The 26768-nt window shown below is 49.8% G+C and overlaps 1 protein-coding gene and 1 long non-coding RNA gene across 3 annotated transcripts in view; one reads left to right on the top strand and one right to left on the bottom strand.

Annotated features, from left to right (window-relative positions):
• Positions 1–243: 243 nt before the first annotated feature.
• The window catches only part of ELL (elongation factor for RNA polymerase II), a 49334-nt gene continuing 22809 nt past the window's right edge, over positions 244–26768 (bottom strand). Inside the window, exons 2-12 of one of the 2 annotated variants that reach the window (XM_083421571.1) lie at positions 25900–25947; positions 23300–23421; positions 21412–21575; positions 15957–16210; positions 14692–14816; positions 9473–9572; positions 7125–7596; positions 3826–3892; positions 3475–3646; positions 2403–2447; positions 244–685 (exon numbers count right to left, since the gene is read on the bottom strand). In XM_083421571.1, the coding sequence (XP_083277697.1) occupies positions 569–685; positions 2403–2447; positions 3475–3646; positions 3826–3892; positions 7125–7596; positions 9473–9572; positions 14692–14816; positions 15957–16210; positions 21412–21575; positions 23300–23421; positions 25900–25947 (1686 nt within the window). In that variant the 3' untranslated portion in view covers positions 244–568. Of the gene's footprint in view, positions 686–2402; positions 2448–3474; positions 3647–3825; positions 3893–7124; positions 7597–9472; positions 9573–14691; positions 14817–15956; positions 16211–21411; positions 21579–23299; positions 23422–25899; positions 25948–26768 lie in introns of both variants that reach the window. The other variant, XM_083421572.1, reaches the window with a different exon arrangement.
• LOC310668695 lies at positions 5568–6678 on the top strand. The gene is made up of 2 exons (XR_014506803.1): positions 5568–6456; positions 6508–6678. It is a non-coding gene; the product is annotated as an uncharacterized lncRNA (long non-coding RNA).

Genomic DNA, 26768 nt, shown 5'->3' with positions numbered 1-26768 from the left:
CAGCCAGATGGGCAGGGTACAGATAATAAATTATTATTATTATTATTATTATTATTATTATTATTATTATTACAGAACCAGTGGTCAGGGATGATGGGAATTGTAGTCCCAAAACAGCCATGTGTGGCCATCGATGATCTACACAGTTCTTGGTTTCCTGTTAAGTCGTGGAAGGGCCAAAGTGAAAAACAGTCTCTCGGTTTTTTTGAGTAGATACTATCCGAAAAATAAGCAAACTTCTCCTTTCTTTCACTGTCTTCTTTAATATCCGGGAAGAGAACTGCTTATATAAAACGGGGGCCGGGCCCCTTGTACCTTCCCTCCCCCCCACCTGAAAACTCCGGGGTTTGTACAGCAAAAGCGACGGGTCGTCTCTCACGCAGGGGTGCGAATCGCGCGCCGATCCTTGTCGTGCCGCACAGAGATCTCTCAAACATTTTCCTCCTCCTGCTGCTGCCGCCGCTCCTCTTCCCTGTTCCGGAAGCCGTTCCCAGGTTTGCAATCGCCGCCAGCGGAACCGGAGGGTGGTGGGCTCTCTGCAAAAACTTTCACCGCCCCCCCACCCCTCTCAGTGCCAAGACTGCAACTGCAGCTGGTCGTATTCGGCTATCAGTTTTTTGATGTGGGCCAGTTTGTTATGCAGGTATTCGCAGCGGTTCTTCTCCTGGCTGTAGTTTGGGTTAGTCTGCAAGGAAGGATGGAGAGAGATGGAAGGGGGAAAGAAATTTATTTTTATTACAATTATAATAATACAGGCATACCTCAGGTTACAGGGGACGTGGGTGGCGCTGGGGGTTAAACCACAGAGCCTAGGGCTTGCCGATCAGAAGGTCGGCGGTTCGAATCCCCGCAATGACGGGGTGAGCTCCCGTTGCTCGGTCCCTGCTCCTGCCAACCTAGCAGTTCGAAAGCACGCCAAAGTGCAAGTAGATAAATAGGTACCGCTCCGGCGGGAAGGTAAACGGCGTTTCCGTGCGCTGCTCTGGTTTGCCAGAAGCGGCTTAGTCCTGCTGGTCACATGACCCGGAAGCTGTACGCCGGCTCCCTCAGCCAGTAAAGCGAGATGAGCGCCACAACCCCAGTCGGTCACGACTGGACCTAACAGTCAGGGGTCCCTTTACCTTTACCCCTGAACATAAGGGACGCAGGTGGCGCTGTGGGTTAAACCACAGAGCCTAGGGCTTGCCTATCAGAAGGTCGGTGGTGCGAATCCCCGTGACGGGGTGAGCTCCCGTTGCTTGGTCCCTGCTCCTGCCAACCTAGCAGTTCGAAAGCACGTCAAAGTGCAAGTAGATAAATAGGTACCACTCCAGTGGGAAAGCAAACGGCGTTTCCGTGCGCTGCTCTGGTTCGCCAGAAGCAGCTTAGTCCTGCTGGCCACATGACCTGGAAGCTGTACGCCGGCTCCCTCGGCCAATAAAGCGAGATAAGCGCCGCAACCCCAGAGTCGGTCAAGACTGGACCTAATGGTCAGGGGTCTCTTTAGCTTCAGCATAGTCCAACCCCCCTCACTGCAATGCAGGAATCTCCACCATCTTTTAATTTTTTGCTCTCTGGCAACTGACATTCTAAGGTAGACTGCTGCTGAACAGAAAGCTTTACCTATTAGCCACCGTTCCTTCGCCCCACCCTGATGACTGCCTGACGTTTCTGTCCTACAACTGGAAGCTGCTGTTTCAAACATCGGGGAGCAACCAAGGATGGAAAGAAAGGCTGTTTTGACATCCTCCTTTCTCCAGGAGCCTGCCATGAACCCCAGTTTATTTCCTCAGTTGCTTCTCACACACACAGCGAGGGGAAACTTGCTTTGCTGTGACAAGGGCGGGGTACGAACTGGGGCCACCCGATTTTCCTTCTTTCCTCTTCCCTCCTCCTCCCTTTTTCCTTGTGTGTCATTTCTAAGGTGGGTGGGGGCGCAAGGACTGTCTCATTTAAAAACTGACTGCATGTGGCCCTAAGGAAGTTAAGATTGGCTTCAACCAAAGCCAGGGCCTTTTCAGCTCTGGCCCCGGCCTGGTGGAACGCTCTGCCTCATGAGACCAGGGCCCTGCAGGATCTGATTTCTTTCCGCAGGGCCTGTAAGTCAGAGTTGTTCTGCCTGGCCTTTGGCTTGGAGCCAATTTCATTCCCTCCCTCTCTTTCTTTTTTCTTTTCCTTCTCCTCCTGCGATGAGGCTACATTTTAATATTTTAATGTTTCAATGTTGTATTTTAATTTTGTTTTTAAGTTGTAATCATTCAACTTGTTTTTATTATTGCTTGTAAGCCGCTCTGAGCCTGGCCTTGGCTGGGGAGGGCGGGGTATAAATAAAAACTATTATTATTATTATTATTATTATTATTATGTAAGCCTCTCTCTTTTTTGGCGCAACCGCTTTATAGAAATAAGCAAGCAAGACTCACTTTTTTGATTTTCCGGTATTCTTGCAGAATCTGATCGTGGATAGACTGCAAAAGAATGGACATACCATGTGTTAAACAACAACAGCAACAAATGGCAAAGCAAGGCCAATAAAGGTTTGAAAATCAAGCTGGCAGCTATCCCTGAAGCCTTTGGAGCGCAGCGGGAACTTGCGCTGCGCTCCGAAGCTTCGGGTTCCTTTTGCTGAAGCCGGGAGAGCAAGCCTCTCCTGGCTTCAGCAGAGAGGGAGAGCTGCGCAGCGCCCCTTCAGCCAAGCGGGAGGAGAAATGGAAGGGGCTCCGTTTCTCCTGCCGCTTCGCTGAAGGGGCGCTGAGCAGAGAGGGGGAGAATTTATTTTTTTTCCTTGTTCTCCCCCTGTAAAACAAGGTGTGTCCTATAGAGCGAAAAATACGGTAATACAATGACAGAAAGCAGTGAAAGAGGGAAAGGATTTGCTGATATAGTTAATAACTGGAATACAAAAAAGGGAGGTGTGAGGGGGTCGAGGAAATAAGTTAATGAAAGATAAGGATAAATATTGGATGTGTTTTTAATTGTTTTTGGTTTTTTTGTGTATTGTGTTTTTTGTTCTCTTTTTATGTATTTTTTACTTCCCCCCTTTTTTTTCTTGTGCTTTTTTTTCTGTAACTTTTAAACTTCTAATAAATATTATTTTTTTAAAAAAGATGGAATACAAAAAAGGGAGGTGTGAGGAGGTCGAGGAAATAAGTTAATGAAAGATAAGGATAAATATTGGATGTGTTTTTAATTGTTTTTGGGTTTTTTGTGTTTTGATGTATTGTGTTTTTTTTTCTTTTTATGTATTTTTTACTCCCCCCCTTTTTTTCTTGTGCTTTTTTTCCCTGTAACTTTTAAACTTCTAATAAATATTATTTAAAAAAAAAAAGAAAAAAGAGAAAAATACGGTAATACCTTTAGAGGCCCTAAACCAGGCATAGGCAAACTCCGCCCCTCCCTCCAGATGTTTGGGACTACAATTCCCATCATCCCTGACCACTGGTCCTGTTAGCTAGGGATGATGGGAATTGTAGTCCGAGGCTGCCGCCAGCCCACCTTGTACTCCTCAGATCCCTGCAGGAGCTGCCTCAGCTGCGAGTCCAACTGCATGAACCGCCGCGTCACCCTCTCGATCCTGGCGTGAAGGTCGCGGTACTCGCTGTACTCCGCGTTGAAGTCGTTCTTGTAGCTCTGCCGCTGCTCAGACGAGGAGATGGGGCCGTATTTGCTGCGAGAAAATTAAGGAGGGAAATGAAGGACAAAAAAAAACCAACCACAACAACCCCAGGCTTGCATTGCCCCTTGGCGACCAGAAAAATAGTAATAATAAAACTGTATTTATACCCCGCCCTTCCCAGTTCAAAAACCAGGCTCAGGGCAGCTAATGAGGGGTCCGCCAACACTTACATAAAATAGTCTTGAGTTTCGGACGTTGACGTGGGATCGCTGGCGCTGTTGCAAGTCCCATTTAAACCTGGAGAACGGGGAAGGGAGAAGGAGACGAGAAAATCAGTCCTAAGAAGAGCTCTTGGTTCCATATCGTGAAAGATGCCTCTTCTAAGAGAGGCGTTCTGCTTTAAAGACAGATCTGGACTGCTTTCACACACTAATAATAATAATAATAATAATAATAATAATAATAATAATAGTAAATTTTATTTATATCCCGCCCTCCGAAGCCGGGCTCAGGGTGGCTAACAACAATAAAACAGTACAAAAGTACAGCACAAACAACACTCTAAAATCATTCATTATAAAATTAATTAATTCAAGCCACTGGCAACCATTGGGCCAGAGCTCCGCGAAGATTGCCGAGGGAGGGAGTCAGGCTGCGCCCTGGCCAAAGGCCTGGTGGAACAGTTCCGTCTTGCAGGCCCTGCGGAAAGATGTCAAGTCCCGCAGGGCCCTGGTCTCTTGTGACAGAGCGTTCCACCAGATTGGAGCCACGGCCGAAAAAGCCCTGGCTCTAGTTGAGGCCAGCCTAACTTCTCTGTGGCCTGGGACCTTCAAGATGTTTTTATTTGAAGACCGTAAGTTTCTCTGTGGGGCATACCAGGAGAGGAGGTCCCATAGGTACGAGGGTCCTAGGCCGTAGAGGGCTTTAAAGGTTAAAACCAGCACCTTAAACCTGATCCTGTACTCCACCGGGAGCCAGTGCAGCTGGTATAGCACCGGGTGAATGTGATCTCGCAGCGAAGACCCCGTAAGGAGTCTCACTGCGGCATTCTGCACCCGCTGGAGTTTCTGGGTACAGTCACACCTCTGGTTTAAGTTGCTTCCGATTGAGCACTATCGGGTTGTGCTCCACGGCGACCCGGAAGTAACGGAATGCGTTACTTCTGGGTTTCGCCGCTCACACATGCGCAGACGGTCAAAATGACGTCACGTGCATGTGCGGAAGCGGTGAATCGTGAGCTGCGGGTTGTGTTCGCTTCAGGATGCGAACGGGGCTCCGGAACAGATCCCGTTTGTATCCAGAGGTACCACTGTATTCCTGTTGAGCTTGACCACCACCTAGTGGCCACACCAAAGGAAAAGCACCTAGCCACAGGGACAGCCAAAGAACAAAAATTTGGGGCTTTCCGGGTTTAGAGCACTGGTTCTCAAGAAGGGTGCGGCTAGTTTCACGGGAAGGAGAATCGGAGAAACATTTGGACGTTTCAGTTGTGGTGGAACATTGCGATGGTATCAAAATACGGATCTACATTTTGCAGAATGTGCATAGATCTCTTCCACAGTTCTCGGTGACGTTTATCATTTTCTGGATGTCCTGTGATCCTGTTACAGAGCAGTTGCGTCCTAGGTTATAAATCAAGCACTGCTAGGAGCTATTTCTTTCCGTTTTCCAATTTAAAAAAATTGGTGCTGGGCAATTACAAGAAAGAAGATTCCACCTAAACATTAGGAAGAACTTCCTGACAGTAAGAGCTGTTTGACAGTGGAATTTACTGCCAAGGAGTGTGGTGGAGTCTCCTTCTTTGGAGATCTTTAAGCAGAGGCTTGACAACCATATGTCAGGAGTGCTCTGATGGTGTTTCCTGCTTGGCAGGGGGTTGGACTCGATGCCCTTGTGGTCTCTTCCAACTCTATGATTCTATGATTCTATAAAGCCATTTTTTATCCCGAAACTGTGGCTTGGAGAATTTTTTTTTGAGAACTGCTGATCTAAGGGAACTTTGCATTTCTCTGCCCTGCCGTACATATTTTTTTTTATTTCCATACAATTTAACAAATTCACTTTCCATGCAATATTCCCGCAGCATTTTGACTTCCCATCTGCCATGTTTTTCTGTCCTAATCCTTTACCTACTGCCTTAAATGTAATACAGCGGTGCCTTGGTTTTTGAACGTATTCCGTTCCATAAGACCGTTCGATTTCCAAAACGTTAGAAAACCAAAGCATTTACTTCTGGAAGACTCAATACGGAAGCCGCGTGGTACGTTCGACCTCCGAAAAGCGTTCAAAACCCGAAGCAGTTGCTTCTGGAAGCATCTACTTATGGAAAACTCAATACAGAAACCGTGAGGCACTTTCGACTTCCGAAAGTGTTCAAAAACCGAAGCAGTTGCTTCCGGGTTTTCGGCGTTCGAAAGCTGAAATGTTTAACTTCCAAGACGTTCAAAAACTGAAGGGCCACTGCACTGATTTCAGTAACAGATGTGATAGGAATTTTATGGTCTTAGATATATGGTAATGTTCATAGGTGTACCAACCAAGCACGTACATAGATCAGCACAGGAAGGCCAACCTGGAACCATTTTGATTCCTAAACTGAGTAAATGTTTTCTCTGCAATGTCAAAGTAGGAAACCTCCCCATTGTCTCTTTCCTCACAAATCCTGTCTTAAGGGCACATTTAAGATATGAATAGGGTGTGAGCCTGTGACCTGGCCCAGGAACTAAGTATTTATCACTACAAAAGACTGGCCAGGCTCCCCAGAGTGTGCAATCAAGTAACCTGCCAGACAGGAGATAAACAAGGACAGGAGAAAAACAACATTCAAATTTCTGTTTTAGACCGCCTTTTCTGTGATGTAGGTGTGATGTATCTGAGGGGTGGTCTGAGGTTACACCCCTTCTGTGATGTAGGTATGATGTTTCTGGGGGTGGGCTTGATCTACAGGGTGGCAATTTCAAAAGTCTTTATAAGGCCTTGCATGCCATTTTTCTGAGTTCCTCCTCTCTCCTGCGGGTGAGGGGAGCACCCTGTTGCAACAGTTCAATAAAGATCAAGCCTACTAGCTGCTTTGCTTCTCAATATTCCCTGGTTGGCCTCTATTATTCTCTCCTACCAATAGGGAACCTATGTAAGGACTCTCTATATGGGCTCTTGGATACCCCATAAGGGAAAAGGGCAATTTTTGTTTACAACAGAGATACCCTACATTACATTCCGTTTCTCATTCTCACGCCTTTGCTTAATTTTCCAGCCCTGCCTGCGATTTCAGTCGACTATAACATTCCCCCAGACAGCCTGAAAAGCATCTCCACCCTCCTGCAAACCTGCCACCTTTTCGGTCTCGTATTTCATAGAATCATAGAGTTGGAAGAGACCACAAGGGTCATCGAGTCCAACCCCCAGTTTTGCCACCCGTTTCGCCATCTCCATATGGGGAACGTTCCGGCATTTTGGCTGTCATTATAATAACCCGCGCGCGACCCAGAGGAACCCGCAAACCCCCAAATCCCAGTGCCGCCGAACCCACCTGCCGTCTCCTGCGACGAAGGCGCCGTGGTCTTTGAGCTGCGTTTCCTGAGGCTGCAGTTCGGCTTCTCCCGGGGCTCCGACTGCTGCTCGGCCCCTCTCCTCTCCCTCTCCTTCTTTAGCCTCTTCTTGCTCCTTTTGCTGACCTGGACAGAGTCCGTCACCGGCTGGAGGGGGACCTCCGCCGTTGCCGCCGCCAGCCTCTCGGCGGGATCCGGAGCCTCAAAGTTGGGGCCGCCGTGACCCAGGTCGTTGCTAACGTCGGCAAGGGGGTTGTGGGGCCTGGGGAGCTCCAGAGCCGGCAAGAGGTTACTGGAGGCGACCGCCTCCGGGGGTGGCGCTAGAGGGGCTTCCCTGCCGTTGGCCGAGCGCAGTTTTCCGTTGAGGGTGGGCTGAGTCCTTTGGGCAAAGTGGGAGATGCGGGGCTTTTTGTTGGACAGAGGGTCGGTGAAATCTGTGGGCTGGGGTCGTTTCTAGGGTGGAGGGAAGAAGAACGGAAAGTGTTAAGGCAGGCTTTCCCCAAATGTGGGCCGTTTTTGGACTACATTTCCCATCATCCCTTGCCCTGCCAGCTCAAGTGGTGTAGTGGTTAAGAGTAGTGGACTTGTAATCTGGTGAACCGGGTTCGCGTCTCCGCTCCTCCACATGCAGCTACTGGGTGACCTTGGGCTAGACACACTTCCTTGAAGTCTCTCAGCCCCACTCACCTCACAGAGTGTTTGTTGTGGGGGAGGAAGGGAAAGGAGAATGTTAGCTGCTTTGAGACTCCTTCGAGTAGTCATAAAGCGGGATATCAAATCCAAACTCTTCTTCTTCTCTTCAAGATGATGGGATTTGTAGCCCGAAGAGACCAAGGTTTGGGAAACTATGGGTTAGAGCAGTGGTTCCCAACCTTTTTAAATTGTCTTGGCCATGGTCAGGGAACCCTGACCATTAGGTCCAGTCGTGACCGACTCTGGGGTTGCAGTGCTCATCTTGCTTTACTGGCCGGGAGACGGCGTACAGCTTCCAGGTCATGTGGCCAGCAGGACTAAGCCGCTTCTGGCGAACCAGAGGAGCGCACGGAAACGCCGTTTACCTTCCCGCCGGAGCAGTACCTATTTATCTACTTGCACTTTGACGTGCTTTTGAACTGCTAGGTTGGCAGGAGCTGAGACCGAGCAACGGGAGGTCACCCTGTTGCGGGGATTCGAACCGCTGACCTTCTGATCGGCAAGTCCTAGGCTTTGTGGTTTAACCCACAATGCCACTAGCATCCCTATGCCCCACCTAAGCATCTCTAAAATCCTGAAGGGAAAATGTGCGTCCTATGGAGCTAAAACGCCATAGCCCCGCGACCCTCTCCCGGCTGGAGAGGTGAGGCGCAGCTATGGGCATGAGCCTCTTCACTGCGCCTTTCCGCTGCTCCCTGACCTGCTCTTTGGGGCTGGTGGTGGGCTTCCCCCCGCCAGCCCCAAAGGGCAGGTCGAAAGGAACCTGAAGCCTGGAGAGCGAGAGGGGTCAGTGCACACCGACCCCTCTCGCTCTCCAGGCTTCCAAGGTAGCCGCCTGAACGCACCTTAAACGGCACCTTGTTTTAGAGCGGGAAAACAAGAAGGGGAAAGTTCTCCCCCTCTCTGTGCAGCGCCTCCTGCCGCTTCGCTGAAGGGGCGCTGGGCAGAGAGGGGGAGAATTTTTTTTCTTGTTCTCCCCCCTCTAAAACAAAGTGCGTCCTATTGTCCGGTGCGCCCTATGGTGCGAAAAATACGGTACGTCTAATTCGCAGGTCTGAAAGAGCCACAAAAGGTAGACCTCCAAAGAGATTGGCTGATGAATTTGCTAAAGCAGCAAAAGCTGCAACTGCTGTTAATAGCTCCAAGAAGGTATTTGAACCTTCAAGTTTCCAAGAGATGCCGGCTTTGGATTCGGAGGATGCTGAGCCCTGGTTAACTGCTAAAGGTAAAGGTAAAGGTACCCCTGCCCGTACAGGCCAGTCTTGCCAGACTCTAGGGTTGTGCGCTCATCTCACTCTAAAGGCCGGGGGCCAGCGCTGTCCGCAGACACTTCCGGGTCACGTGGCCAGCGTGACGAAGCTGCTCTGGCGAGCCAGCGCAGCACACGGAAACGCCGTTTACCTTCCCGCTAGTAAGCGGTCCCTATTTATCTACTTGCACCCGGGAGTGCTTTCGAACTGCTAGGTTGGCAGGCGCTGGGACCGAACAGCGGGAGCGCACCCCGCCGCGGGGATTCGAACCGCCGACCTTTCAATCGGCAAGCCCTAGGCTCTGAGGCTTTAACCCACAGCGCCACCCGCGTCCCTTTTTGGTTAACTGCTATGTATACCCAATTTAGGTAGTACTCATAACCTACCTGGGGCGGAGAACAGGAAGAGATGTTTCCGTTGTCTTTTGGTGATGCGGGAGCTGGTGCCTCCGGGGGGCAGCTGGTGTTCTGCGGCTGGCAGAGTTTCCTGGGGGCAGGGAGGGGGGAGCGTAGAACAACAACAAAAAACGGAAAGGTGTTTGTTTTGTTAAACCACGCCAAGTCTTCTTCTTCTTCTTTTTTGCGTAAAAGGACCCAACGGGTGTAATCAAGGATGGTAAAGGTGAAGGGACCCTTGACCATTAGGTCCAGTTGTGGCCGACTCTGGGGTTGCGGCGCTCATCTCGCTTTACTGGCCGAGGGAGCCGGCGTACAGCTTCCGGGTCATGTGGCCAGCAGGACTAAGCTGCTTCTGGCGAACCAGAGCAGCGCATGGAAACGCCGTTTACCTTCCCGTCGGAGCTGTACCTATTTATCTACTTGCACTTTGACGTGCTTTCGAACTGCTAGGTTGGCAGGAGCAGGGACTGAGCAACGGGGGCTCACCCAATTGTGGGGATTCGAACTGCCGACCTTCTGATCAGCAAGTCCTAGGCTCTGCGGTTTAACCCACAGCACCACCCACGTCCCCTAAGAATGAGAGGCAAGCAAATGTTATTTAAAACACGCCCAGGGAAGGCTTCTCAACCGAATAACCTGGACTGCTGGCATTCCAAGGCTTGGCATGTTGCCCTTCCTAACCAAGGGTGCCAACTTAAATATTTTTTTGGGGGGGGGGTGTGGGTATTGGTGCATCAAATATCGGGCTTCAAAATATCAACCAAGGCCAGAAGCAGCAGCAGCAAGTGTCTCGGGCGTACAAAAAAAAATGGGAATAGAAGTCGTCAGGATCCAAGCATTAATCCAATTATTTTTTTTAAAAAATAACCCTCTTTTCAATATAGTCGTATCTTCGACGTCGAACAGAATCTGTTCCGGAAGTCCGTTCGGCTTCCAAAACGTTCGGAAACCAAAGCGTGGCTTCCGATTGGCTGCAGGAAGCTCCTGCAGCCAACCGGAAGCCGCATCTGACGTTCGGGTTCCAAAGAACGTTCGACTCGCAAGGCGTTCGGGATCCAAGGTACGACTGTATGAGAAATTAGTTTGAAATTATGCCACAGAGACCACACATGTATTGCCTCCTGATTATCGCTCAGCAGTATCCTGTATACCCGGGACGCGGGGGGCGCTGTGGGTAAAACCTCAGCGCCTAGGACTTGCCGATCGCATGGTCGGCGGTTCGAATCCCCACGGCGGGGTGCGCTCCTGTCGTTCGGTCCCAGCGCCTGCCAACCTAGCAGTTCGAAAGCACCTCTGGGAGCAAGTAGATAAATAGGGAGCGCTTACCAGCGGGAAGGTAAACGGCGTTCCGTGTGCTGCGCTGGCTCGCCAGATGCAGCTTGCCACGGCGGCCACGTGACCCGGAAGTGTGTGCGGACAGCGCTGGCTCCCGGCCTCTAGAGTGAGATGAGCGCACAACCCTAGAGTCTGGCAAGATTAGCCTGTACGGGCAGGAGTACCTTTACGTTTACCTTTAGTATCCTGTATGCCTTTTAACGGCCATTGTGGCAACTAATCCTATTATTATTATTATTATTATTATTATTATTATTATTTTAAAACAACCTTATTTGTCTTTATTTCTCTTTCCTGAAACCAGCTTGTTAGCAACACCCAATAAAATAATTGAGTCTCCAAAGGCGTCACTGGGCTTGGACCTTTTCTGTTATAATGCAAAAGGAGGGGGGTCAACAGCTTATTTCTATTGCAGTTATTCCCCACGCCGACCCAGCTAAGGTAAAAAAAAAAAAGCACTCCCCCTCTCTCCTCCCCCCTGTGCACCCTCCACACCCTCTGTTTTGAACAGTTTCCATGGTCCGTAAATCCAGTTGGCTCGCGGAGGAGACGAGGTTAGTTTAATGAGAGTCTGAAAAATGGCGAAAGTTTTCTTTGGCGAGGGACAAGGCCCCCGGGGGCTGTGTGTGTGTGTAGGCACTGGGAAGGCCCAGCCGCCAAATTTTAATTGAAACGGAAAATTACAAGTTTGCAAACGGGCCTAAACATACACACAGACACGCAATCGTGCCGCGGAGGTGTGTGCCGTATTTTTCGCTCTATAAGACCACAAGACGCACCTAGTTTTTGGAGGAGGAAAACAAGAAAAAATATATTCTGAATCTCAGAAGCCAGAACAGCAAGAGGGTATCGCTGCGCAGTGAAAGCAGCAATCCCTCTTGCTGTTCTGGCTTCTGGGATAGCTGCGCAGCCTGCATTCGCTCCGTAAGACGCACACACATTTCCCCTTACTTTGTAGGAGGGGAAAAGTGAGTCTTGTAGAGCAAAAAATACGGTACCTGTGCCATTGTGTCCCAAGGAGGATAAAGCAGTTACATCTCTCGCCAACCCCTTTCACCACCCCCCCCCCGGGCACGTCTATCCTGGATGAGCAACAGCCTAAAAATAGCACTGGCACGGATCCAGCCGCCTGAGCAGAGAAAACTGAGCCCACCAGGTTAGAAGCGAGGGCTGGCTTCCCGTTCCTTAAAAAATCTGCACCCAGGAGGACCATATCCTTGCGCCTGCAACAGCTGGGCAGGGGAGCTGTCTTTTCTTATCCAAACTGGCACGATTCCTCCTATTTTTCATTGGCATCCCCACGGGAGCAATTCCCCCATGGAGAAAGGCAGGGGAAGCGTGTGGGACCTTCTAGCTTAGAGAGAAGGCGAGGAAGAGGCGGCGCGGTCTGCAAAAGTTCGCGTGGCACGGAGAAAGGGCACGCAGGAAAAGCATTCCCCCCTCTCTCCTAACCCTGGAATTTGCAGGCACTCGATGGAGCGGATGGATGGGAGATTCAGGGAAGACAAAAGCATGTCCTTCATGAAGTTGGGGGGGGGGAGAGAGAGCTGGGGGGAAAGGAGGAGTCTGTATGTATTTTTCTCTGCGATGCAAGCTCCTGCCAACCTAGCAGTTCGAAAGCACGTCAAAGTGCAAGTAGATAAATAGGTACCACTCTGGCGGGAAGGTAAACGGCGTTTCCGCGCGCTGCTCTGGTTCGCCACAAGCGGCTTAGTCCTGCTGGCCACATGACCCGGAAGCTGTACGCCGGCTCCCTCGGCCAATAAAGCGAGATGAGCCCCGCAACCCCAGAGTCAGCCACGGCTGGACCTAACAGTCAGGGGTCCCTTTACCTTTACCTTTATTCCACATGCTCCCAACAATTCTCTGATGCAAATAAAGACGTACTAAGGAAAAGCGGGACATTCTGAGATAAAATCAGAAACCGTGGCAGCAGCTAGACTGGGGACTGGGAGTGGCCGCCGAGACCATATAACACCGGTCCTGAAATACCTACATTGGCTCCCAGTACGTTTCCGAGCACAATTCAAAGTGTTGGTGCTGACCTTGAAAGCCCTTAACGGCCTCGGCCCAGTATACCTGAAGGAGCGTCTCAACTGAACACAACTTTGTAACCAAATTACCGTTTTAAGCCTGCCTGAACAAAACTGCCTGTTGTGTGTTACTCTTCCAACAAGTACTCCGAGTAACTTGTTATTTTCACGGTTTGTGTGGTGACATGGTCCATGCTCTGGTTATCTCCAGCTTGGGCTACTGCAATGCGCTCTCCATGGGGCTGCCTTTGAAGGTGAACCGGAAACTGCAACTAATCCAAAATGCGGCAGCCAGACTGGGAGCAGCCACTGAGACTACATAACACTGGACTTGAAAGATCTTGGCTCCCAGTACGTTTCTGAGCACGATCCAAAGTGCTGGTGCTGATCTTCAAAGCCCTAAACAGGAGGGTCCAGTATACATGAAGGAGGGTCCAGCTCCGAGGGCCTTCTGGCAGATCCCTCACTGCAAGAAGTGAAGTTAAAGGGAAACAGGCAGAGGGCCCTCCCTGTGGAATGCCCTCCCATCAGATGTCAAGGAAATAAACAACTATCTGACTTTTAGAAGACATCGAAGGCAGCCCTGTTTAGGGAAGCATTTAATGTTTGATGTTTTATCACTTATTATTATTATTAGGAAACAGGAAGCGGCAGGGATTGAACCTGGAAACTTATGCATGTGGGACAGAAGCTTTGTATCACGCGGCTGACCCCCCACAACATTTAGGAAGGACCCAGACATTCCCTGCCCCTGTTCTGTGATACTAAAGTTAAAGGGTCCCTGGACAGTTAAGTCCAGTCAAAGGTGGCTCTGGGGTTGCGGCGCTCATCTCGCTTTCAGGCCGAGGGAGCCGGCATTTGTCCTCAGACAGCTTTCCGGGTCATGTGGCCGGCAGGACTAAACCGCTTCTGGTGCAACAGGACACCGTGACAGAAACCAGAGCGCACAGAAACACCGTTTACCTTCCCGCCGGAGCAGTACCTATTTATCTACTTGCGCTGGTGTGCGATCATCTCGCTTTATTGGCCGAGGGAGCCGGCGTACAGCTTCCGGGTCATGTGGCCAGCAGGACTAAGCTGCCTCTGGCGAACCAGAGCAGCGCACGGAAACGCCGTTTACCTTCCCGCCGGAGCGGTACCTATTTATCTACTAGCGCTTCGAACTGCTAGGTTGGCAGGAGCAGGGACTGAGCAACGGGAGCTCACCCCGTCATTGCGGGGATTCGAACTGCCGACCTTCTGATCAGCAAGTCCTAGGCTCTGCGGTTTAACCCACAGCACCACCCACGTCCCCTACGAATGAGAGGCAAGCAAATGTTATTTAAAACACGCCCAGGGAAGGCTTCTCAACCCAATAACCTGGACTGCGGGCATTCCAAGGCTTGGCATGTTGCCCTTCCTAACCAAGGGTGCCAACTTAAATATTTTTTGTGTGGGGAGGGGCTATTTGTGCATCAAATATCGGGCTTCAAAATATCAACCAAGGGCAGAAGCAGCAGCAGCAGCAGCAGCAGCAAGTGTCTCGGGCGTACAAAAACTTATGGGAATAGAAGTTGTCAGGATCCACGCACAGAAACACCGTTTCACGCACAGAAACACCGTTTACCTTCCCGCCGGAGCAGTACCTATTTATCTACTTGCGCTGGTGTGCTTTCGAACTGCTAGGTTGGCAGGAGCAGGGACCGAGCAACGGGAGCTCACCCCGTCATTGCGGGGATTCGAACCGCCGACCTTCCGATCGGCAAGCCCTAGGCTCAGTGGTTTAGACCACAGCGCCACCCGCATCCTTCTGTGATACTAACACCTAGGGACGCTTAACCCAAAGGGAAATGTCCTTACCGGAACAGGATCCTCTTCAGCAACTGCTGGTCTCCTTCCAAGTATCCTGGCCAGTCCCTCTGCACCTCTTTGTAAAGGTAATCCTTCAGGGTGAAGGTGCTGTCTTTGGCGTTCATGTTTGCAACCTGGAAGAGGGAGGGAGAGGACAGGGAAGGGTTTATTTGTCACTCCCTGAACACAGAATCCGAGAGTTGGGAGGGACCACGAGAGTCTAGGGCGGACTGGCAGGTGAAATTACTGGACTAAAGGTAAAGGTACCCCTGCCCGTACGGGCCAGTCTTGCCAGACTCTAGGGTTGTGCGCTCACCTCACTCTAAAGGCCGGGAGCCAGCGCTGTCCGCAGACACTTCCCGGTCACGTGGCCAGCGTGACAAGCTGCATCTGGTGAGCCAGCGCAGCACATGGAACGCCGTTTACCTTCCCGCTAGTAAGCGGTCCCTATTTATCTACTTGCCCCCGGGGGTGCTTTCGAACTGCTAGGTTGGCAGGCGCTGGGACCGAGCGACGGGAGCGCACCCCGCCGTGGGGATTCGAACCGCCGACCTTCCGATCGGCAAGTCCTAGGCGATGAAGCTTTTACCCACAGCGCCACCTGCGTCCCTAATTATTGGACTACGCAGAGACTAACCGGGGAAATCAGAAACCAGGAGGATCTAAACCTCAATAAAAGACAAATTTGCATTCTATTTTAAAGAGCACTGCAAACACTTGAGCAGGTTTTAAATAACTCCTGCAAGGACTTTGGATACAACGGAAGATTGTAAATTAGGTGGACTTATAATATGCAGTTTTTTTAGAAAGCTGCTTAAAGATCCCCTGGAGGAGGGAGGTCTTGAGATTCGGAAGAATCTTGTGTAATTTTTATCGTTTGTGATTGTGAGGGTGAACGAATTTGTAAACTCAAATAAAAACAATTTCCAAAAAAAAAGGAGGAGGAGGAGGAATACCGTATTTTTTGCTCTATAAGACTCACTTTTCCCCTCCTAAAAAGTAAGGGGAAATGTGTGTGCGTCTTATGGAGCGAATGCAGGCTGTGCAGCTATCCCAGAAGCCAGAACAGCTAGAGGGATTGCTGCTTTCACTGCGCAGCGATCCCTCTTGCTGTTCTGGCTTCAGAGATTCAGAATATTTTTTTTCCTTGTTTTCCTCCTCCAAAAACTAGGTGCGTCTTGTGGTCTGGTGCATCTTACAGAGTGAAAAATACGGTAATTAAAATGCATGGTCCCACACCCACGACTTCTATGGAGAATCAGGGACTGGCTCACCTGCTGCAGCAGCCCGTCTAGAGAGTCCTTCTCTTGCGCCGTGAGGCCGTCCTTCTGCAGCCGCAAGAACAACTCCGGCTTCTTGTAGGGCTTGAGGGCCAGAAGATGCAGGACGCGGTCTCTGAAGGGCCGCTGGGAGACGGCGCTGTTGCCTTTCTTGATGGCGCTGGCCAGGTTGACGGGCGTTGGGCGGATCCGCGAGGGGACGGCGTCCGAAGCCACCGGGGCCGGCTTTCGCACCTTGACCGTCTTGCCTAAGTGAGAGGAAACGGAAAAGGTTGGGGTCCGTGCTGTTTTTGGGGGGGAGAAAGGGTGGGGATATGGGAAAATAGATATACAGCGGTACCTTGGTTCTCAAACTTAATCCGTTCCGGAAGTCTGTTCCAAAACCAAGGCGTGCTTTCCCATAGAAAGTAATAATAATAATAAAAAAATTTATTTATACCCCGCCCTCCCCAGCTAAGGCCGGGCTCAGGGCGGCTAACAAGCAATAATAAAAACAAGTTGAATGAATACAACTTAAAAACAAGATTAAAATACAACATTAAAACATTAAAGTGCAGCCTCATCACAGGAGGAGAAAGGAAAAAAGAATGCAGCCTCATCTCCTCCTGTGATGAGGCTGCATTTTAATGTTTTAATGTTGTATTTTAAGCTGCTAATCCCCATGTTAAAAAAGTAAAGGTACCCCTGCCCGTACGGGCCAGTCTTGACAGACTCTAGGGTTGTGGCTCATCTCACTCAAGAGGCCGGGGGCCAGCGCTGTCCGCAGACACTTCCGGGTCACATGGCCAGCATGACGAAGCTGCATCTGGCGAGCCAGCGCAGCACACGGAACGCCGTTTACCTTCCTGCTGGAAAGCAGTCCCTATTTATCTACTTGCACTTTGTGCTTTCGAACTGCTAGGTTGGCAGGAGCTGGGACCGAGTGACGGGAGCGCACCCCGCCGCGGGGATTCAAACCGCCGACCTTTCGATCGGCAAGTCCTAGGCGCTGAGGCTTTTACCCACAGTGCCACCCGCATCCCAATCCCCATGTTACACCCCCCCCCCAAACTACATCACTCATACATCAGGGTTACCTCATGAAAGGGGAGGTTTGGTGGCAGTAATCTGAGCATCCTGGACCCTGCCCCATGGTTCCCCTTGCCCTCCACTAAACACCCATCAAGTGAAACAAAAGAGATATTTACATTTCACTGTTTCCCAGCCAAGTTCATCACACCCTTTTGTCTTCATCTGGGTTTGTTATTTCTGGAATGGCTACCTGTCTGACACTCAGGTATCAGGATGCCAGGGATTATCACTCAGGCAGAGGGGCTGCTGAGGAGCTGAGCTCACATGTCTATATGAATTTCTGAAGTTTTCCCAGTGAGCCAGTACAGAGATACATTGATCAGTGAATTCTTACATTTGGTATCGTGCAGCAGAGGCCCTTTGAATAGATAGGAAGAAACTGTGATGAAGTGTTTTGTGGGGACAAATCACAAAAGTCACAAAAGCGATTGTGCTGGTTTTGGTAGTGGGCTGCATGTGCGTGATATCTGCTGGAGGGGCAACCCCCCCCCAACCTATACATAAATTCCTGCAACAGCTTTATACAACAGAACGTAATATTCTGAGTTTATTGGACAACACTTCTATCATTTGGACTGTGATAGGAATTTTATGGTCTTAGATGGTAATGTTCATAAGTGTACCAACCAAGCACATACATAGATCAGCACAGGAAGACCGACCTGGAACCATTTTGATTCCTAAACTGAGCCAATGTTTTCTCTGCAAGGTCAAAGTGGGAAACCTCCCCATTGTCTCTTTCCTCACAAATCCTGTCTTAAGGGCACATTTAAGATATGAATAGGGTGTGAGCCTGTGACCTGGCCCAGGAACTAAGTATTTATCACTACAAAAGACTGGCCAGGCTCCCCAGGCAATCCAATCAAGTAACCTGCCAGACAGGAGATAAACAAGGACAGGAGAAAAACAACATTCAAATTTCTGTTTTAGACCGCCTTTTCTGTGATGTAGGTGTGATGTATCTGAGGGGTGGTCTTAGGTTACACCCCTTCTGTGATGTAGGTATGATGTTTCTGGGGGTGGTCTTGATCTACAGGGTGGCAATTTCAAAAGTCTTTATAAGGCCTTGCGTGCCATTTTTCTGGGTCCCTCCTCTCTCCTGCAGGTGAGGGGAGCACCCTGTTGCAACAGATCAATGAAGAACAAGCTTACTAGCTGCTTTGGTTCTCAATATTCTCTGGTTGGCCTCTGTTCTTTTCTCCTACCAATAGGGAACCTATGTAAGGACTCTATATGGGCTCTTGGATACCCCATAAGGGAAAAGGGCAATTTTTGTTTACAACAGGACAGAAAACGATGCTGGCCTGTGGTAGCCTCGAAAGGCACCCCCTAACCCAAGTCACTAAAGGCTGCCAGTTTGGGCAGGGGCCACTGAGCCAGACAGGCCACAGGATCTGACGCGGCAGAATGCCGCTTCCTTTTTTCTTAGGAACCTAAATCAGATAGGAGGCTAGAACGGGGCTGATCGCGTTCGGAGATGAAGGGGCTTCCTGTTCTTGGCTCGCCTCGATTTCCTATTCTAAAAACAAATGCACACCGAAAACCCTCGTCTTCCTAGAATACAGGCAAAGCTTGCAAGGCCAAAGCTGCTCTCTGTTTTTATTTTAAGTACAGAGGCTGGGCGTTTGAGGAGCTGTGCCCAAACAACAGCAGCGCCCCAATGTTTTAGGAAAGAAAGTTCAATATGTGGTGGGGATCATGGAATTGTATCCCTGTGATAGGAATTTTGAGGTCTTAGATACAGTGGTGCCCCGCAAGACGAATGCCTCGCAAGACGGAAAACCCGCTAGATGAAAGGGTTTTCCGTTTTGGAGGTGCTTCGCAAAACGAATTTCCTATGGGCTTGCTTCGCAAGACGAAAATGTCTTGCGAGTTCCTGCGATTTTTTTCCGCTCCCCACCCCCTTTTTCTAAGGCACTAAGCTGCTAATCTTCTCACTGGAAAAGACCCTGATGTTGGGAAAGATGGAGGGCACAAGGAGAAGGGGACGACAGAGGACGAGATGGTTAGACAGTGTTCTCGAAGCTACAATCATGAATCTGACCAAACTGCGGGTGGCAGTGGAAGACAGGAGTGCCTGGAGTGCTCTGGTCCAGGGGGTCACGAAGAGTCGGACACGACTGAACGACTAAACAACAACAAGCTGCTAATAGCCTTTTAGCAGCTAATCCGCTAATCCCTTAAGCCTTTAATAGCCGCCAAACCGCTAATAGCACTAATCCGCTAATGGGCTTGCTTCGCAAGACGAAAAAACCGCTAGACGAAGAGACTCGCGGAACGGATTCTTTTCGTCTTGCGAGGCACCACTGTATATGTTAAATGTTCACAAGTGTACCAATCAAGCACGTACATAGATCAGCACAGGAAGACAGACCTGGAACCATTTTTGATTCCCAAACTAACCAAATGTTTTCCATGCAAGGTCAAAGGAAAATGGAAAAGCCTCCCCATTTTCTCTTTCCTTCACAAATCCTGTCTTAAGGGCACGTTTAAGATATGAATAGGGTGTGAGATTGTGACCTGGCTCAGGAACTAAGTATTTATCATTACAAAAGACTGGCCAGGCTCCCCGGGGTATCCAATCAAGTGACCATTGACTGGTAACCTGCCAGACAGGAGGTAAACAAAGCACTCAGATTTCTGCTGTAGACCGCCCTTTCTGTGATGTAGGTATGATGTATCTGGGGGTGGTCTTGGACTCCAGGGAGGGAATTTAAAATGTCTATATAAGGGCAGGCACACTTTTGCTCTGGGTTCCTCCTCCCTCCTGTGTGTGGTGACTGAGGACCCTGTTGCAACAGACCCTGATGCTGAGAAAGATGGAGGGCACAAAGGAGAAGGGGACAACAGAGGCCGAGATGGTGGGACAGTGTTCTCGAAGCTACCAGGATGAGTTTGACCAAACTGCGGGAGGCAGTGGAAGACAGGAGGGCCTGGCGTGCTCTGGTCCAGGGGGTCACGAAGAGGCGGACACGACTAAACGACTAAACAACAACATTCTAACCCCTGTGCAACAGGACTCAAGTCTACAGTACATGCCTGGTTTTATAGCCTTGTCTTAAAAAAATAGTTCATTGTTCGTCACAGCTGTTCTCTCCCTGACGCAGAGAACCTTTGCCACATAAGGCTGCATTTAGGAGGAGATTCACACGTGGCCGACACCCGCCCAACAACCTAATTTGCGCTGGAGGAAAATTTCCCAGAGGAAATGAAACTTTGCCCCCGAGAAAAGTTCCGAAGCTTTTCGTTTTGGCAGGAAGGCAGCTGCGGAGAGGCCTGTCTCCTTTTACCGCTTGCCGATAAGCCTTCCCGCCCCCTCCCGACGGGGGGGGAAAAACCCCTTGCGTTGTTCTTCCCAGCACACAGGAAAACACACATTTCCTGCCATTGCTTGCTCCTGCAAGAGTTTGGCTGGCAACGCACACCAAAATGATGAGTCAGGGATAACTCAGCAAACTGCAATCTGCTCCTGTTTACAGACACGGACTCCCTGGAGGAAGGGCGAGAGAGGCAGGCCAAGCACTGACGGCTCAGAGAGTCTGAAAAGGGCTCCCTCCTGATTAATAATAATAATAATAATAATAATTTATTTATGCCCTGCCCATCTGGCTGGGTTTCCCCAGCCACTCTGGGCGGCTCACAACAGACTATTAAAACCAAGATAAAACACCAAACATTAAAAACTTCCCTAGGTAAAGGTAAAGGGACCCCTGACCATTAGGTCCAGTCGTGGCCGACTCTGGGGTTGCGGCGCTCATCTCGCTTTACTGTCCGAGGGAGCCGGCGTACAGCTTCCGGGTCATGTGGGTCATGACTAAGCATGGCGAACCAGAGCAGCGCATGGAAGTGCTGTTTACCTTCCCGCCGGAGCGGTACCTATTTATCTACTTGCACTTTGACACGCTTTCGAACTGCTAGGTGGGCAGGAGCTGGGACTGAGCAACGGGAGCTCACACCGTCATGGGGATTCAAACCGCGACCTTCCGATCGGCAAGTCCTAGGCTCTGTGGTTTAACCCACAATATACTGCCAGGATAAAAATTATGAAACCGGACTCACGATACAGACTTCAAACTGGGTTTGAATGATGCATCGGCCGGCCCTACCCCTGACACACATCGCGATTCGCAATATATTGACGGGTCAAAAATGTTCAGATCAATACAGTCGCACCTTGGAAGTCGAACGGAATCCGTACCGGCAGTCCGTTCAACTTCCAAAATGTTCAGAAACCAAAGCGCGGCTCTGCTCCCCTGGAAGGCTGCTTGCAAGAGATTGCGGGTTTCGAAAAGACTCCCTGGATCTGCTCCCGGCCAGAGACGCTCGCAACTCTCCCCTGCTGCAAAGATTGACCGTACGCAACGCTGTCGCTGCTCACCAACATAGCGGCCTCCGGGCTTGATGACGATGGCCCCCCGGCTCCGGGTCTCCTCCTCCACCAGCGCCATGCTCTGCTTCGCCTTCTGGTAGGAGTCGTCGGTGGCACAAACGGTGATTTTGTCCTGGATGGTGCCAAGACAGTCCAGCTGGATGTTCCCATTGCTGCTGGAGGGTAAGCAGAGGCAGAAATGAAAAACAAAAAGGAACCGGAGTCTTTCGGGAAGAAGAAGCCGCCTGGCCATCGCACCTAAAGCGCAGGTCACCACCCCACCTCAGAGACAGTGTGGCATAGTGGTTAGAGTGCCTGGGGGAGACCCAGGTTAAAATCTCTGCCCGCCTCAGTTTCTTTGCCTTCCTCTAAAAGTCTCCTGGTTTGCTGGCTTTCTAGGCTATGTGGCCCTTGGGACCTCCCTGTGTGGCTCTTGGTGCTGTCTCCAGGATAATAATAATAATAATAATAATAATAATTTATTATTTATATCCTGCCCATCTGGCTGGGTTTCCCCAGCCACTCTTGGTGGCTCCCAATCGGAGAGTAAAAACACAATACAGCGGCTCGCAACAGAATATTAAAAACACGATAAAATATCAGCCATTAAAAACTTCCCTAAACAGGACTGCTTTTAATGTTTGATGTATTACAGTATTTTAATATTTTTTGGAAGCCGCCCAGAGTGGCTGAGGAAGCCCAGCCAGATGGGCGGGGGTATAAATAAATTATTATTATTATTATTATTATTATTATTATTATTATTATTATTATTCAGATGTCTTCTATAAGTCAGACAGTTATTTATTTGCTTGACATCTGATGGGAGGACGTTCCACAGGGCGGGTGCCACTACCGAGAAGGCCCTCTGCCTGGTTCCCTGTAACCTCACTTCTCACAGGGAGGGAACCGCCAGAAGGCCCTCGGAGCTGGACCTCAGTGTCTGGGCTGAATGATGGGGGTGGAGACGCTCCTTCAGGTATACAGAACCGAGGCCGTTTGGGGCTTTCAAGGTCAGCACCAACACTTTGAATTGTGCTTGGAAACGTACTGGGAGCCAGTGTAGGTCTAGCAGACTGGTGTTATGTGGTCTCAGCAGCCACTCCCAGTCCCCAGTCTAGCTTCCGCATTCTGGATTAGTTGTAGTTTCCGGGTCACCTTCAAAGGCAGCCCCACGTAGAGTGCATTGCAGTAGTCCAAGCGGGAGATAACTAGAGCATGCACCACTCTGGCAAGACAGTCCACAGGCAGGTAGGGTCTCAGCCTGCGTACCAGGTGGAGCTGGTAGACAGCTGCCCTGGACACAGAATTAACCTGCGCCTCCATGGACAGCTGTGAGTTCAAAATGACTCCCAGGCTGCGCACCTGGTCCTTCAGGGGCACAGTTACCCCATTCAGGACCAGGGAGTCCTCCACACCTGCCGCCCCCTGTCCCCCCAAAACAGTACTTCTGTCTTGTCAGGATTCAACCTCACTCTGTTAGCCGCCATCCATCCTCCAACTGCCTCCAGACACTCACACAGAACCTTCACCGCCTTCACTGGTTCTGATTTAAAAGAGTGGTAAAGGAAAGGATGCCGTCGGCGACAAGCGGGAGATAACCAGAGCAGGCGAGACACTCTGCTTGTGTGGATCGGGGGACAAAGAGGGGTTCCTGAGCATGTGCAGAAACGAACCTACTGTGCAAGGGTAGTATTTGCACCCAGCGCCCTGCCCACACACCCCTCTGGCCGAAGGGGGAAGGTTCCCACCCCTGAGTCGAAGAAACAGGTCGCAAATTGCCCTATCTCATAAGGAAGTTTTCTGGGGTGTTCTGCTCCCATTTCAAAACCTGCGGAAAACCCACATCGCCGGCCGCGGGAGCTGCAGGGATTGGGGCCTGGACGGGGCAACTCACCTGGAGACATACTGCTGGACGCAGTCAAAACTCCCCTGGGGACTATCTTTCCCGATGTTGGAGAGGTAAAACGAGAACGTCTGGGCCCCCGCTGCTCCGTCCGGCCGAGGTATCGAGATGTGCTGTGTTGTTGTTTTAAAAGAGAAAATAAGATTAGAAAGATGTACACGTGAAGCCTTAGCCAGCAAGTTACAGAATAAGGGGATAGGAGAGTTGGAAGGGGCACCCAGAGCTCATCCAACCCAACCCACTGCAAAGCAGGGATCCCGCCCGAAGATGCCCCATCAGATCTGGCGGTCCCAACCTCTGTTCAAAAACCTCCAATCTATTATTATTGTTGTGTATTCAATTTGTACACCACCAGCCTTCATCTGAAGATCACAGTGTAAAAAAGCCAAATAAAAAAGAGAATAATGACAAGAACACACACAAATGCTACTAAAAGTAGAGGAGCTATTGCTGCTGCTGCTGCTGTTATTGACAGAATCCCAGAACCATGGAGTTCGAAGGGGCACCCAGCGGTCATCCAGTCCAACCCCCTGCAAGGCACGGATCGCTCCTAAAGAACCGCAGTCAGATGGCTGCCCTATCTCTGCTCAAAAACCTCTAATGAAGCAAGGCAGATGGGGAAGGGGTAGGAGTGGGGAACATTGTGGGGTAAGGAAGCCCAGCAATCCCCATAGAAACTAACCAGGACCTTGCATTCCTCATGTGCCTCCTCCTCGAGAGGTCCGGAGGGTGGCAACACGAGAACGGGGCCTTTTCTGCGGTGGCACCCTGCTTGTGGGTTGCTTTCCCCAGGAAGGCTTACCTAACACCTTCATTAAACAACTTTAGGCACCAGGCAAAGACGTTCTTCTTCAACCAGGTCTTTTAAATGTGTTTGTGGGAAGGGGGAGGGCTAGCAGTTTGTAATAATAATAATAATAATAATAATAATAATAATAATAATAATAATAATAATAATAAATTATTTATACCCCGCCCATCTGGCTTGGTTTCCCCAGCCACTCTGTGCTGCTTCCAATAAAACACTAAAATACAATAACCTATTCAACATTAAAAGATTCCCTAAACATGGCTGCCTTCAGATGTCTTCTAAAAGTCTGGTAGTTGTTTTTCTGCTTGACATCTGGTGGGAGGGTGTTCCATAGGGTGGGTGCCACCACCGAGAAGGCCCTCTGCCTGGTTCCCTGTAACTTGGCTTCTCGCAAGGAGGGAACCGCCAGAAGGCCCTCAGCGCTGGACCTCAGTGTCCGGGTAGAACGATGGGAGTGGAGACGCTCCTTCAGGCGTACTGGGCCGTTTAGGGCTTTAAAGGTCAGCACCAGCACTTTGAATTGTGCTCGGAAACGTACTGGGAGCCAATGCAGATCTCTCAGGACCCTTCAGATGTGAAGGAAATAAGAAGCTATCTTCTCTTTAAAAGACATCTGAAGGCAGCCCTGTTTAGGGAAGTTTTTAATATTTAACGCTGTATTGTTTTTAACACTTGATTGGAAGCCGCCCAGAGTGGCTGGGGAAACTCAGCCACATGGGCCGGGCATAAATAATAAATTATTATTATTAAAAAATATCCGTTGCAGAATTTCTTTTTGAGAGCCACGCCGAAGCCCCGGGGGAGGAAGCCAGCGAAGCCATTGCATGAGGGAGGAGAGAGGGGCCCTTTTCAATCCTCTGCCCCAGTTCCCAGCCTAAGGGCAGAAGCGGACCTTGCAGAGGGGGCTAAGGAACCGTTCTGCGTGACAGGGAGATGTCAGCTGCCACCAGCAGCTCTCACAAAGCGAAACAGGGAAAGAGAAAAGGCTCAGTTTCCAACAAACCAGCCCCAAGAATAGAATAACGGCCGTTTCCAGTTTCTTACTGAAAACTCATATCTGAACTACCTTTTTTTTTTTTAAGGGGGCTCCTACGAGATTTGGCCCAGTTTCTGAACCTCCTAACCGAAATCCCATTGTCCCGTCTCAGCGCTGGAGAGGCCATTATGATTATTATATATTTTTTTTGAGAGTTAACCTGTGGAACTCACTCCCACAGGATATTTATTTATTTATTTATTTATACCCCCGCCCATCTGGCTGGGCTTCCCAAGCCACTCTGGGCGGCTCCAAACAAAATATTAAAATACAGTAATGCATCAAACATTAAAAGCTTCCCTAAACAGGGCTGCTTTCAGATGTCTTCTAAAAGTCTGGTAGTTGTTGTTCTCTTTGACATCTGGTGGGAGGGCGTTCCACAGGGAGGGAGCCACTACCAAGATAAAACCTACACATGGCAACAGTGTTTTGTGTTGTGTAGGCTCCTGTGATGTAAGTCATGGGCCCCGCCTGCTCCCCAAAATATCACTGGTTTGCTCCTTTCTATATATAGGGTGCCTACATTCTGCATGTACTGATTGCATGGCAACATGTGCAAATGGCTTTAGGTACCTATTAGGTCCATAAATTACAGTATAGCATATATTCAACACAAAAAACAGCGACAATTTGTTGCTGACAAAGGACAGCTGGACATAGAAAGGGCCCATTATGATTATTTTTAAAGAAAGAGAGAGCACAAAGCAGATTTTTTTTACATTCAGTCACAGGCCTTCGACTTACCCCTTGGCTTCCTTCGAACTGAATCGACGGCTTCAGCGCCACCGAGTCCTGGAAAGAGAGAGGCAGAGAGAGGAGAGAAATTAATGTGGGGACATTACGGAGACTCTTGCAACAGATCCGAAGGGCAGCTAGATGCCCCACTGGATAGGGTTACCAGACATCCCCATTTCTCGGGGACAGTCCCCGGATTTGCAGATTTGTCCCCGGACAAATTCCATCCCCGGATTTCATCTAATGTCCCCGGGAACTGTGGCAGTCTCAGCAGCCCAGAGCCAGTTGGCTCTGGCTAGCTTCAGGAGTTGCCTGCTAACTCTGGAAAGTTAGCCTTGACGTTTTCACCCCCCAAAAAGCTTTTGATTTGAGATTCTATTGAAAAGAGGCTGTATTTTAATATTTTAATGTTGTATTTTAATCTTGTTTTTAAGTTGTATTTCAATCAATTTGTTTTTATATCGGGTGTTAGCCGCCCTGAGCTGGGGAGGGCAGGGTATAAATAAAATTTATTACGGTGGTACCTCGGGTTACGTATGCTTCAGGTTACATACACTTCAGCTTACAGACTCCGTTAACCCAGAAATAGTACCTTGGGTTAAGAACTTTTCTTCAGGATGAGAACAGAAATCGGGCTCTGGCGGCGCAGCGGCAGGCCCCATTAGCTAAAGTGGGGCTTCAGGTTAAGAACAATTTCAGGTTAAGAACGGACATCTGGAACAAATTAAGTACTTAACCTGAGGTACCACTGGCGGGAGCCAGTGTTGAAAAGGTCCTGGCTCTGGTTGAAGCCAATCTAACTTCCTTAGGGCCCGGGACCACTAGGGTGTTGCTATTTATGGACGTTAAGGTCCTCCGAGGGGCATACCGGGAGAGGC

This window comes from Podarcis tiliguerta, assembly GCF_965153285.1.
Source record: "Podarcis tiliguerta genome assembly, chromosome: 18".
Taxonomy (NCBI): Eukaryota; Metazoa; Chordata; class Lepidosauria; order Squamata; family Lacertidae; genus Podarcis; species Podarcis tiliguerta.
Note: the sequence above shows the minus strand (reverse complement) of the source record. Positions and strands in the feature narration are given on the sequence as shown.